This window comes from Chrysochloris asiatica, unplaced genomic scaffold, assembly GCF_000296735.1.
Source record: "Chrysochloris asiatica unplaced genomic scaffold, ChrAsi1.0 scaffold00002, whole genome shotgun sequence".
In the NCBI taxonomy this organism is placed as follows: Eukaryota; Metazoa; Chordata; class Mammalia; order Afrosoricida; family Chrysochloridae; genus Chrysochloris; species Chrysochloris asiatica.
This window is the reverse complement of record NW_006408520.1, coordinates 33010669-33024341: the sequence shown is the minus strand read 5'-3', so window position 1 is coordinate 33024341 and position 13673 is coordinate 33010669. Positions and strand designations below refer to the sequence as shown.

The window sequence follows — 13673 nt, the reverse complement described above, 5'->3', positions numbered from 1 at the left end:
CAAGTAAGTGGTTCAAATCCACAAGCCACTCTTTGCAAATATACAGTTGGAACCAAGCTGGAACCGATTTGACATCACTTAACAAGATGTGGTGAAACACTGTGCGTTACTTAATCTCTCTTTATTGTAAAAGGTAAATACTTTATTAGGTTAAGGAACAGAGATAACATACACACAAAGCACCTGGACCATAGGAGGCACTCCCTAAACAGTAATACTTTTACAACCTAAAACTCACCTGGCATAGAGGGTACTTATCACATTCAAATGTTAATGTTATGCAATAACAGTAATATTTAATAAGTACTTTATTTCCATGATCTATATACACTGTACACATACTGTTGAAAAGCACCCTACAAGTTCACAGTACATTACAATATATTCACTTAAAAAATATATTCCTTTATAAAAGGTTCATAGAACATTGGCATGTCAACATACGACCAAACTCTCAATGCATGTCACCAATTTTATGATAGCAAGAATACTTAAGTGTTGTCAATTCCACAATCACAAGTCACCAGTTGAGTTTTAAATAAAAAATGAAGTCTTCAGTGGAAAGTTCCTAGGACAATACTTCTAACACAGGTACTTCCATGGTGATGTTGTATTAGAGTAATTTACACTATCAACTTAATCTGTCCAAAGAAACATTTCAACAAGCTTCACAGTCCAGAAATTCTTTGTCATTTGTTGTTTTCTACTTTTTCTTCTTTGCTGGTTCTCCTGATTCCATCTTACGCTTTTTAGATGTATGTTCTTCTTTTTCTTCATCTTTAAATAGGAAAGAAGAGTTTTAATCAGTAAGTTCAAAAACTATTCAAATGTCCTTGACTTCAAAGTATTACCCTCCCTCATCAATATTAAAAAATTAAAATATTACCCTCCCTCATCAAAACACTGAGTATCTTTCAGTGTTTCCAAATAAAAAGCAACAATTAACTTTCAGAACTCCGATTTTAAAGTGAAAATGAAAAAGAAGGGTATTTCTTTAAGCTGTAGTTATTTAAAAACAACTCACACAGTGACTCTTTTACTGATGTTTTAGGTAGCTTAAAATGGGGAAAAAAAAACCCTTTAAAAACAACTCACACAGTGACTCTTTTACTGATGTTTTAGGTAGCTTAAAATGGGGAAAAAAAACCCTCAAACTTATTCTTAAGTTGTTCCCCCAAATATTCTAATGCACATATTTATATATAATCTATGCTTCGTCATTATAGTACATTGTTTCTCCTCCCCCATCCCGTATTCCCCAAAATATTTACGTTTTGAGATTAAGGTCATTCATAAGAAGAGATTTTATTGAATTTCTATTTTCAGTTTTGTCTTGTTTGGTTTAAGAAACTTGGTGGAACAGTGGTTCAGTGCTTGACTGATAATCAAAAGGCTTGTGGCTTGACCATATCAGCCAGATGTGGCAGTCTGCTTCCATAAAGATTTAGTCTTTGAAGTCCTATGGGGCAGTTCTTCTCTGTCTTACAGGGTTGTTGTAAGTTGGAATTGATTCAGCAGCAGCGGGTTTTGCTTCCTGAGTTTTTTTGGTGAGGCACTGGCAGTTATTTTAATCAGTGTGTCCCTCACCCCCATTCCTAAAAGAGCTAAAATATTCTTGTGGCAACAGAAAAACAAACACCTTCCCTCTTCATACTCATACCATGGAGAAATATGAGAGTGTGTGTGTGTGTGTGTGTATGTGTGCCAGCATACATGAGAGAGACCCACATATTAAAACAATTCCATGATCTCCACAACTTTCCAGATTGTTATTCATGTAAATAGTCAAAGAAAATTTCTAATTAAAGTGTTACTGGATGAAGAAAATCTAACTAAATGAGTCAATAAAAACACAGGGTAGCATAGACCAGCTGCAACCTTCATCTCCCTAACAACTGCATGTCATTATTTAAGAACTATGTGTAAACAGGATACTCTTTTATCAAGCTTTCAATGACCTTCTACTGACTGTACCATACTCAGACTATCACATTTGTTATATGGAAACAGTAGATAAACGTTCATTTATCTTTAAATGCAGCGTGATGTTACTCATATATTTCAAAGAGCACTATGGGTTTAGTTAGGCAGTAAGATCAAATGCAATTCAGATCAACAACTCATCCCAGGAATTTACAAACCAAAGTTTTAAGAAATCAGTGTTCTATCATGTAAACACAAAAATACTAACTCTATAAAACCAACCCATATGGGTACACAGCTCAACAATGAAGCCAGTTTTTTTAAACTGGAATTTATCATCATGCTTATCTTTTTCAATATCATCGTTAGAAGTGATAATAATAATAAAAAATCCAATGCTAACCCATACACTATAAAATCCAGTTAACATACATTAAAAAGATGACTCTGTGACATGTCTACTTGTCATCTGCCATTTAGTACAAGTAAATTTAGAGAGTAACAACAAAATCAGGAATTACTGAGATTGATAAATAACTGCCTATCTTGGTGTGTCACTGTAAGAATAAGCACTACACTGCTAACTGCAAGGCTGGCATTTCAAACCCACCAGCTGGTCCTCTGAAACCCTACATGATGGTGGTGGTTATGTGCTGTGGAGTTGGTTCTGACTCATAGCCACAGGGTTTCTTAGTCTGTAAATCTTTATGGGAGCAGAAAGTCTCATCTTTCTCCTGCGGAACAGCTGGTAGTTTCGAACTGCTGACCTTGCAGTTTGCAACCCTATTCATAACCACTACACTACCAGAGTTCTGCACACAGTTGGTATAAGTCAAAGACATTTAATAACATCAGTGATTTGAACAAGAGCTAATGCCACCTAGTGACATGATAAGGCATTGTCGTAAACTGCAGTGAAGATAAATAAAAACCTCAAAAATGTTACTTCATTCAATAATTATTTACTGAGGTTCTACTCTGTACCACATATTATGGATGCACTGGTGAGGAAACAACTTTTCTGTTATGTGACTCACCTCACTTGAGGTAACTAAGCTTAATCTATCAATACAAATTAACCTTCAAACCAATGTGGCCTGGTTTAATCATGGCCAAGAAGTGCCACTGGAACAGATCTGAATTTCTACAATTTGGGTGAACCAGAGCAATAATCTACCAGAAACATTCTCCCTCTTATGGGAGCAACAGTTTTGCATAGCAATCGAATCTCTTGTCCGCAGAGGTGAAAACAGCGGTGTCAGCTCAGAGCTGGTAGCTAATTGCACTGCTGCTTTGAATGTGTCACTCTCCTCAGTTTCACCAGTAACACAATCTCACATATCAGGCTCCTAAAAGGGCTCACTTCACCTTTTTTGAGTCTCCTATTCCACAGCTTTGACTAATATTTGTTGTGAAGTACCACGGAGTCGGTTCTGACTCACAGTGACCCTGTATAGTTTCCAAGGCTATAAATCTTCTCAGGAGCAGAAAGCCTCATTTTCTTCCTGTGGAGTGGCTGGTGGGCTCAAACTGCTGACCTCGTCACAGTCCAGTGACTACAGTATGAAGCCACCATGCTCCCTTGCCAGGCTTTATAATTAGTTACAATGAATAAAGGTCAATTAATATTTAAAATGTAATGACCTAAAATTTTATAGCCAACTAAGTACACTTGCTGATAAATGACAAGAGCAAATGATCAGTTTAAGGATTTAGCCTTTAAAATACTTAGAAAAAGGTAACTGCCTACCCCACCCAAAAAAAAAGTGTCAAAGGATACAAAACAGAAGGAAAAATAAAAAAAAAACCAAAATAAGCTGGTAATCTAAAACTAGAGACTATTTAAGAAGTTATAAGGTAAATAGAAGCTAGTTAGTTATATTCAATGTGCACCATCAAAGTCAAAATAGAAGATTACAAGATGTTTCTAATCTCATGGTGCAGCTCTGAGCTTTGGGTCCTTTTTGTATGTTGCTGACACTCACTGTTTGATGAGAGAAACATCAGGCAATCAAAAGGAGAGAAATTATCCATGGAAATAGCAGAGAGGCTTGCACCTATTTGGAATACCTGTGTGAACTCAAACACAAACTGGAAAAATGTAATTCTACTTTTCTTGCTTTGCCCCAGTATACATTATCTCAGCCTTTTCCTCACAAATGTATCACACTATCAGCCTATGGCATCCTAGTTTAAATATCAACTCTAGTGTCCTTACTACCATTTTTCCTACAGAAGGATAGCTACTTTTCAAACACTCTACCATCAAGAGATCGAATCCCAGTTTAATACAGCATATGTTCTATTTAGAGTGTGAATCTGAGCCCCTTTTCAGCTTCTTTCTAGCTGTCTGAAATAGTGTGAGCAAATTCTTTAACCTGCAATTGTTTTCTCATCTGTAAGACAGCATGCATCCTGTCCTATTTCTGTACCAGGTTACTAAGAGTAAGAAATGAGAAAACCACATAGCAATGCCAGTTTTCTAGTTGTGTGACCTTGAATCAGTCACATATGCTCTAATATCCACACTTCCCCATTTGGTTTCACAAAAAGAACTGTAAGGATTAGAGATTATATATGTGAAAGGATTTTAATAATTATATAAAATATCACACAATATGAGGTACTATGAAAGCCTATTTAGTTAAGGGTCTCCAAAAATTGTGTTATTGTCTGAAGCTGTACCTTTACTGTTGTTATTATTATGTGCAGTGGAGTCAGTTCTGACTCCTAGTGACCCTGTAAAGTGTTTCCGAGGCTGTAAATCTTTATGGGAGCAGAAAGCCTCGTCTTTCTCCCGCAGAACAGCTGGTAGTTTTGAACTGCTGACCTTAAGGTTCACAGCCTGATTTGTAACCAGTGCTACCAGAGATCCTTAGTACTGCTAATCCACAGCCATGAAAGAAATGGAGAACTAGGCAAATTAGAATAAGAATTCCTAACAGAGTCCTGGTGTGGTGTCCTGGGATAAAGCACTGAATTGAAAGGTTGGTTTGAATCACAATGTGGGCAGTTCAAATTCATCATCTGCTCCTTGGTAATGGCACATAACAAAAACAATGCTTATCATTATTATTTTTTCAATCTCTCTGCATGGCTGTAAAGAGATAAGTAAACAATCCTTGTACTGTGGAAAGATTAACCTGTTTAACAAAAATGGTAACTCTTTCATAAAAAATGAGACTCCAAAATACTTGTCAATTCAACAAAGATCCACCGAATACTAACAACATATTAGAAACTGTGATATAAATATAAATAAGATCTGGACCCTGCTGTTTGAAGAACTCATTTTCATATAACAGATAAGATTTAGGAACAAATAATCACATTAAGGGCGGTAAGTACAATCAACAGCATTAGCACATACAAGATACAGGGGAGCAAAGAATTAATTACTGAAGTTTTTCTCTCCTTTAAATTGGATTTTGAAGGATGAATGAGTTAACCAGTGAGGCAAGAACATTCCAGACTAAGGTGCAACACATAATGAAAGCAGGAAATCATCCCAATATGGTACTGCAGGATAATGCACTGGACCACAAGGTAATTTTGAACTGTAAGACTGGCAGTTCAAATCCACCAGTGACTCCTCAAAATTGCTATACAGGGTTGATATGAATTAGAACCAACTCAATGGCCAGATGAACAACAAATTGAGTTTCGAGTTTCAAGATCTTAAACGTTAAAAAAAAAAAAGGCCATGGTAGAGAAAAAGTAAGGCCTATAATAGATGGCCTTAAGTGTATCCTGCCAGTGAAGGATTTTAAGCAGTGAGTTATACAACCAGATTATGACTTCAGAATATGAACATCAGCTTTAGTGTTAAGAACAAAACTGAGGGGGGTAAGTGTATGGGAGCAAAGATTACTGTGATAAATAAGAGATGAAGTTATATTATGAACTAAAGCAAGCCAATTAAGTCATTATCTTATTTCTATAGAGTGTTACAGGACCTCCCCATCAGAATGGCTCTGAGTGCATACCCGAGCATATCCTACAGCATGGAGCTGTAGGATAAGCACAGGATTGCAAAACTTGTTTGAACTGCGGTTCAAACCCAGCAGCCACTCCTTGGAAACCCTATACAGGGTTGCTATGAGTAGAAATCACGGCAGTTAACAAGTAACAACTACTCAGTTAAATTCATTTGACCAAATTCTAAAGCACAACCACTTTAATATAAATTGAAGCCTTCAGTACTTCACAGGTAGAATCACAAGAACAGAACCCATGAATTACTTGACGCTGTTCTAAAAACAAGGCATCATGATGTAACTGTGATTGCATGTTGAAGCCTGGCAAATGTATGGTCTTTCACTAGAACTGCAAATATGACCGGCTTGAGATAACAGATTTCACTTTAAAGCCAAAATATGTACTATTTTCCTAAAACAACAACACAGCAGTAAGTATCCGAAGATACCTTAATCAGTTTGTTAATTCACTATATTTAAAGACTGTTCACGGAATATCTCATTATTTGTAACCCTACAAGAAGGACCATTAGAGTCTGATCCTCCTTACCTGATTCCACTGTCTCCTCCCCCTCTGGCAGAAGCCTGGCTTTCTTAGCATTCTGGGGGGCATCATCACCATTGTCCTCATATATGTTAGACCATTTTATTGCCATATCCAGCTCTGGGGGTGGTGGTTTCTTCTCAGTAGTGTACGTCTCCGGAGGTGGGACATAGCTGGACTTCCATATTTTGAATTCTTTCGGAGGCTGTCAAGCAAGCACATTAAGAAGCACTGTGAGGAACCTAGGTTCCTCTGATGATAGACACAAGCACCATACACCTCCCTGCCGTTTGCTTAGTGTTCAGACTGACTTTTGCTTTTTAAGGTTTAACGACATTTTTTTTTGTTTCTTTCGGTCAAATTACAATACTAGTAAGAGAAAAGCCAAAGGGTTCCCTATATGAATAAAGCTAATAACTTTTAGTTACCAAAGAAGAATCCAGTCTCAGAGATACTACGCCAAGGCTGACCCCTCCAGGAGGCTGTAGCAGACACTGTCTTGGAGGCAGCACCGCAGGCACTTCGGCGTCAAAGGGAAGGGGTCTCGGGGAGAAGCTGCAGCGGAGGGCGGGGGAGTCACCACCGTTAGTCCTCGCCGCGCGGGGTCGGGGCACCGGGGGCGGAGCTGTGGGCCTCCTCCACCGGGGCGGGGGACTGCGGGTCTGGTCTGACACCCACCAGGCTGGGGGAGGGACCCGGGCTCCCAGGACTGCACGTGAGAAGGACGGGTGCGGCATCCCGCAGGGGGTGGGTGCGTGTGGGGGAACGGACAGCCAGTCCCCAGGAAGAAGGGGGCGGAGGCCGGGGCCAAGACCGGGAAACAGGGCAGGGACCTCACCTCCTCGGGCGCCTTGACGACGTGCCTCTCCCAGTCTATCTGCTTGTTGAGTGGATTGTACAGAAAGGCCGGGCGAGTCACGCTCCGGAATAGTTCGTCGGGTCCCGGCAGCCGCTTCTCTGCTTTGTTTCCACAGCCGCCCGCAGACTTCGCCGGATCCGGAGCCCTGCGACTCGTCTCCTCCGGTTTGCTGTTGTCCTCCTCGTCTGAGGAGCCTGAACTGCTGCTCCCGTAAGCAGCGAAATAGCTCAAGGGATCCTTCTCGTCGGCTGCCATGACGGCGGCACGCAAAGACCAAGGGCTCCGGCGGAAGCCGGAAGCTGTCCCAGGGCCTGCCCGCGACTGGCCCCGCCCCCAACTCTTGCAGACTGTTCATAGCCTTGTGGCCTCCGCCCCCTGGCGGCTCTGCGGCGCCCTGCGGAGAGGATGACGCTGCCAGGTGCGTTCTCAAGCAGAAGCTAATTTTGACTCAGGGACAGTCATGAAGAGTCCTGAAAAAAGGAGATTCAGAAATCAATAAGTATTTATTAAAGCATAAATGCTAAGAATTTTGTCTTTTACTGACACTCGAGTTTTAGCCTCTGCCTTTAGAGGCTAGGATTTCTTCTTGATCCTGCCACATTTCCTCTTCCAGATAAAAATTACCCTCAGTGTGCTTTTCAGTCGTCATGGAGGACCAGAAGTGTTGGTCTCCCTCAGCTTGACCTCATTCAGGCGCATTTGGAAAAACTTTGAAAAACTCCTCTTGGATACCCTCTACCCCACCCTTAAGGCTGTCAGTTCAAACTCTCCAGTCGCTCCTCGGAAACCCTATACAGGGTCGTTATCAGTGGGAACCTATTCAACAACACTTACCAACAACAACACAGCAACGCAGGCACGTAAGGACGCTAACAATGAGCAGCCCGAGAGGTTGGTGCGCCTCCGCGGGTGGGGTAGAGGGTATCCAAGAGGAGTTTTTCAAAGTTTTTCCAAATGCGCCTGAATGAGGTCAAGCAAAGGAGTGATTTCAAGAGACCAACACTTCTGGTCCTCCATGACGACTGGAAAGCACACTGAGGGTAATTTTTATCTGGAAGAGGAAATGTGGCAGGATCATCTAAAGGTAGAGGCTAAAATTGGAGTCAAAGTGGTAAAGTTGGTATCACTGTAAGTATTTATGGACTATACTGTCATTCTGAATGATGCCTCGTCATTCAGATGTTACTCGCCATTCGTCACTGATGATAGGTTTCAGATGGGCAGAGACACGTCTCTTTTGTTCACTCATTTCCCAAGTCCTGTAGCCCAGTGTCTGTGAGCTTTTTGAGGGAAGGAGCTCGACTGTGTTTTGTTCATTTTTATATTCCTGGTTTCCAGCTTAGGGCCTGTCATAGAGTAAATGATCAATAAATATTGTTGAATATAATAATTCATTAGGATATGAACCTAGATTAGTGTTTCTCATATTTTTCCACCAACTACCTGTAAAGATAGAGGAAAATAGTGGTCCCAGGAGGTCCTGGAGTCCTGGTGTGGCGCTGTGGGCTATTGCATTAGACTGCAAAGTCGTTTGAACTACAAGGTCAGTTCAAGCTCACCAGCTGCTCCTTAAAACCCTATACAGGGTCACTATGGGTCAGAATCGACTCAATGGCACGTAACAACAACAACAACAACAACAAGGGGTCCAAGAATATATTCTACAACAATGTCTATATTAAAATGTTTTGCAACACAATATTTTGTCTTGACAATGTATACAAATTTTGTATATCTGTTCCTAATATAACTTCTATTATTAATACAAAAATATACATCGTTGAGTAAAACTGACAATCTAAAAAGATAACCATATTTATCCTGTAGCTTCTACACCTGTCCTAGTGTTGAGTGTCTCTGGGGTTGGAGTACCCAGTTTGTATAACATGAAGCCCTGTTATTAAAATCATGAACAGTTACCATATGACCAGGTCCAGTGGACACTTTTTACTTGATTTTTCAATAAGATAGGCCTCTTTTTTGAAACAGTTTTCCTTTGCCTTTCACTAGCTCATATACTTTCATTCTCTTTCTATTTTACAGGACCTTTCTAAATTTCCTTTGTTACCTTATTCTTTGACCTCTAAATGTTGGGATACCTCAGGCCCACCTCTTTTTGTTTTTTTATTTACTCTCCATAGCAACCCTATGTAGGGTTTTGGAGGCTGTAAAACTTTATGGGAGCAGAAAACTATTCCTTGGAAACCCTATACAGAGTTGCTGTGAGTCACAAATAACTTGTCAGCACTTAACAACATCAACACCCTCCATTTAAAAGTTAATTCAAGTCCCATGGTTTTTAAATATGATTTTTTTTAGTAATAACTCCTAAACTTATATATAAATAACCAGAAGTCTTCCCACAGCCAGAAGTTTTCCCTGAATGCCAAACTTCTCTATCCAGTTTCCTACTTCAATGCTAACAATCCCTTCAAACTCAACATATTAACATTTTTGGGTAGGTTGTCTGTAAAGATGTCCACTAGCAAGTCTTCCCATCCCTGTACATGTGTACCACATCTCCCATGAAGAAGTGGGATTTATTTCACCTCCTCTTGAATCTGGACTACCTCTGACTTGCTTTCATAAAGAGAGTACTTCTACTTTTACACTCTTGAGAGTCCTGAGCCACTATGTATAACATTCCAACTACTCTACTGGAGGTACCTAAGGAGCAAAAGAAGCCCAGCTAGTCTCCAACAAATCCAATCATCTCAAGTGAGGCACCAGATATGTGAGTGAAGCTGTCTAGAATCATTCAGCCCCAGTTAAACCTTTAGACGATAGCATGAGTGACCACAGGCAAGAGTCAGAAGAACCATACAGCTGAGCCCAGCCCAGGTTGCTAAAATTTGAGCAGATGGTTGTTGTTTTAAGTCATAATAGTGTAAGGTAGTATGTTATGTAGTAATAGCCCAAAGCTCTTCATTCTCTAACTTCAGTGCTATACACCTCTCCTAGTTGTTCCCATCTCTTTAAACTTCAACATTATTAATGTGGGTGCTCAGGACAACAGCTAGTAAGCCTACCCATTTCAAATTTAAAATATATTCCAAATCCAAATTTCACCTCTTCTATCCCCGTCTTTTGTCTGGAAATTGCAGTCATCTTCTTTAGTTTTACCATTCAATAGCCTTTTTCCCTAGTTTTCTGGTGTTTTGTTGTTGTTAAGTGCCATCAAGTCCATTCCGACTCACAGCAATCCTGTATAGGATTTTTGAGGAGCGGCTACTGAGCTTGAACTGTTGACCTTGAGGTTCAAACTGACCTTGCAGCCCAGCGCATTAGCCCCCTAGTGCCATACCAGGAATCTCTCCTGCTGCTACTGTAATAGAAATATAAGTGAGTGGTTTTCAAGAACAGAGACTAGAAATCAGAATTCAAGTCATTGGCTGAAGGGGAAAGCTCTCCATTTTGGTTCTGGGGAAGATTCTTGACTCAGATTCTTTAGCCCTTGCATTCCTTGGTTCCTTGGTCATCTTCATGTGACATTTGTTTGCCTCTGTTTATGCTTGTCTCTGTGTCTGTTCTGCTTCTTAGAACTCAAGAGTGATTAGATTTAGAACACATCCTATACTGCTATGGCCTCATTAACATAAAAAAAATATGGGAATCCATATGGCATCCTATCCACAGGTATAGAAGTTAGGATTCCAATATGCATTTTGTGGGGACAGAATTCAATCCACAGCAGTGTTTTAAAAATGTTTTTTTTTAAATATTTAAAATAAATTCACATTTACTGAAAAGTTGCCCCTTGAACCATTTGAAAATGGAAACTTGCTTTCATAATGCTCTATCACTCCCATACATTTCAGCTTAATAGGAATACTTGTTTATATTTCTTACAAGGGCATTCTCTACACAATCACAATGTTATTGTTGTTGCCGTCAAGTCGGTTCCGACTCATAGCGAGTGACCATGTGTACTGTTTCCAAGAAGCGGCTGGTGAGCTTGCTGCTGACCTTGTGGTTCAAACTAACCTTGTTGTCCAGGGCTTTTATCCCTCTGTGCCGTGGAGTCGGTTCCAACTCATAGAGACCCTGTACAGGGTTTCCAAGGCTGTAAATCTTTACAGGAGCAGAAAGCCTCATTTTTCTCCTGCGGAACAACTGGTAGTTTTGAACTGCTGACTTTGCAGTTCATAGCCTGATTAGTAATCACTACGCTACCAGAGCTCCTTACACACACACACACACACACACACACACATTGCTGTTACATTTGCATGCCATTTAGTTAGTTCCAACTTGTAGCAACCTTATGTGGCACAGCATGAAAAACTGCCTGGACCTGTGGCATTCTCACAATTGTTGTGTTTGAGCCCATTCTTGCTGGCACTGTGTCAATCTTCCTCTTTTTCCTTGACTCTTCACTTTACCAAGCATGATGTCCTTCTCCAGGGACTTGTCCCTCCTGATGATGACATGTCCAAATTTGGAGAGATGAAGTTCCACCATCTTTGCTTTGAAGGAGTTTTCTGACTGTACTTCTTCCAAGACAGAATTGTTCATTCTTTTGGCAGTTCATGGTACTTTTCAATATTCTTAGCCAACACCATAATTCAAATGCATTGATTCTTCTTCAGTCTTGTTTATTCATTGTCCAACTTTCACATGTATATGAGGCAATTTAAAATACCATGACTTGGATTAGGCACACCATAGTCCTTGTCTAAGCCTGGGTTTTCTAGAGAAGCAAAACCAGTGAAACAGACAAATTTGATTCCAACTCATAGCAACCCTGTATAGGGTTTCCAAGAAACAGTTAGTGGGTTTAAACTCACCTGTTTGAACTGTTTGAACTGACCTTGTGGTTCACAGTTCAGTGTTGATCCTACAATGCCACACCAGGAGTTCATATACATATATAAAGAGAAGCTTATTGTCAAGGAAATGGCTTACAATTGTAGAATCCCAGGTCCCCAGTGGAAAAGAAAGAGCTTTTTCTGTGTGTCCATTATCTTGGGTGCAGTTCACACCCCCAAGGAAGCAGCCCTTCAATTGATTGCCTGCTCACAGTCACTCACCATATAGCTCATTATGCCTGTACTAATACCGATGATACCTAAGTATCATCACTATGGGAATAAGCACATTTTAACTGCTAACCCATGGGAATCCTGGCCTGTTCAGGTTTACACAGAACCCTAACTATTATAGTCCTCTGACATTTTTTTTTCTTTAACACTTGCAAGAGGTTTTTTTACAGCAGACTTGCCTAATGCAATACATCATTTGATTTCTTGACTACTGTTTCCGTGAGTGTTGACTGAGGATCCAAGCAAAATTAAGTCTTGACAATTTCAAACTTTTCTCCATTTATCATGATGGTATTTACTGGTCCAGTTGTGAGACATTTCGTTTTCTTTATATTGATGTGCAACATCCATATTGAGGCTGTAATTTTTGATCTTCATCAGTATTTCAAGTCTTATTCACTTTCAGCAAGCAAGGTGATGCCATCTGCATATCACAGGTTATTAATGAGTCTTCTTTCAATTCTGATGCCATAATTTTCTTCACATAATCCAGCTTCTTGGATAGGATACAACTTTTATGATTTGGTACCAATAAACATCCTCCTGTTCTGTTGTAGTGTGCAGGTTCAGAATTAACCCAATTGATTTTTCTTCGGTTTCCATTCTTCACAATGCTATCCATCCATAGTTTATTTTGATCAACACAATCGAATGCCTTTGCAATGTTGATAAAACACAAGTAAACATCTTTCTGGTATTCTCTGCTTTCAGTCAAGATCCATCTAACATCTGCAATGATATCCCTAGTTCCACTGCCTCTTCTGAATCTGGCTTGAATTTCTGAGTTTTCTGTTTATGTACTACTGCAAGCATTTAATTATCTTAGCAAAAATTTACTTGTATGTGATATTAATTATATTGTTTGATGATTTCCACATTCCATTGGTTCACCTTTCTTTGGAATGGGCAGAAATAATTATCTTTTCAAATATCTTAGCATAGACAAGTGAGCACCTCCAGCACTGCTTCAATTTGTTGAAACATTTCCATTTGTATTCTTTCAGCCCCTTGGAACTTTGTTTTTCACCAGTGCCTTCAGTGCAGCTCGGACTTCTGCCTTCAATACCATCAGTTCTTGATCGCATACTGCTTCGTGAAATGTTGAACATTGACCTATTCTTTTTTGGTACGGTGATTCTGTGCATGCCTTCTATCTTCTTTCAATGGTTCCTGTGCCATTCAAATTTTGCCCATTCGTGGTTGTTGTTAAGGATTGTCGAATTGGTTCCAACTCATAGCAACCCTGTATAAGGCTTCTGAGGAGCAGCTGGTGGGTTTGAACTGCGGACCTTGCAGTTAGCAGACTAGTGCTTGTTCTACAGCATCAC

At 40.0% G+C, this 13673-nt stretch overlaps 1 protein-coding gene across 1 annotated transcript; it reads right to left on the bottom strand.

Moving 5' to 3' along the window:
* Positions 1–703: 703 nt before the first annotated feature.
* Positions 704–7558, bottom strand: LOC102830116 (chromosome unknown open reading frame, human C1orf52). The gene is made up of 3 exons (XM_006830995.1): positions 7283–7558; positions 6451–6649; positions 704–777 (listed from the first exon to the last, which is right to left on the bottom strand). Exons 1-3 carry the CDS (start codon positions 7556–7558, stop codon positions 704–706), a joined length of 549 nt encoding a protein of 182 aa, XP_006831058.1.
* Between the last annotated feature and the right edge of the window lie 6115 nt (positions 7559–13673).

Coding starts and splice junctions, on each gene's coding strand:
- LOC102830116 (XM_006830995.1), bottom strand. CDS start 7,558: ATGGCAGCCGACGAGAAGGATCCCTTGAGCTATTTCGCTGCTTACGGG. Junction 6,650..7,282: donor TCGTCAAGGCGCCCGAGGAG/GTGAGGTCCCTG, acceptor CTTGCTTGACAG/CCTCCGAAAGAATTCAAAAT. Junction 778..6,450: donor GGAGGAGACAGTGGAATCAG/GTAAGGAGGATC, acceptor TCCTATTTAAAG/ATGAAGAAAAAGAAGAACAT.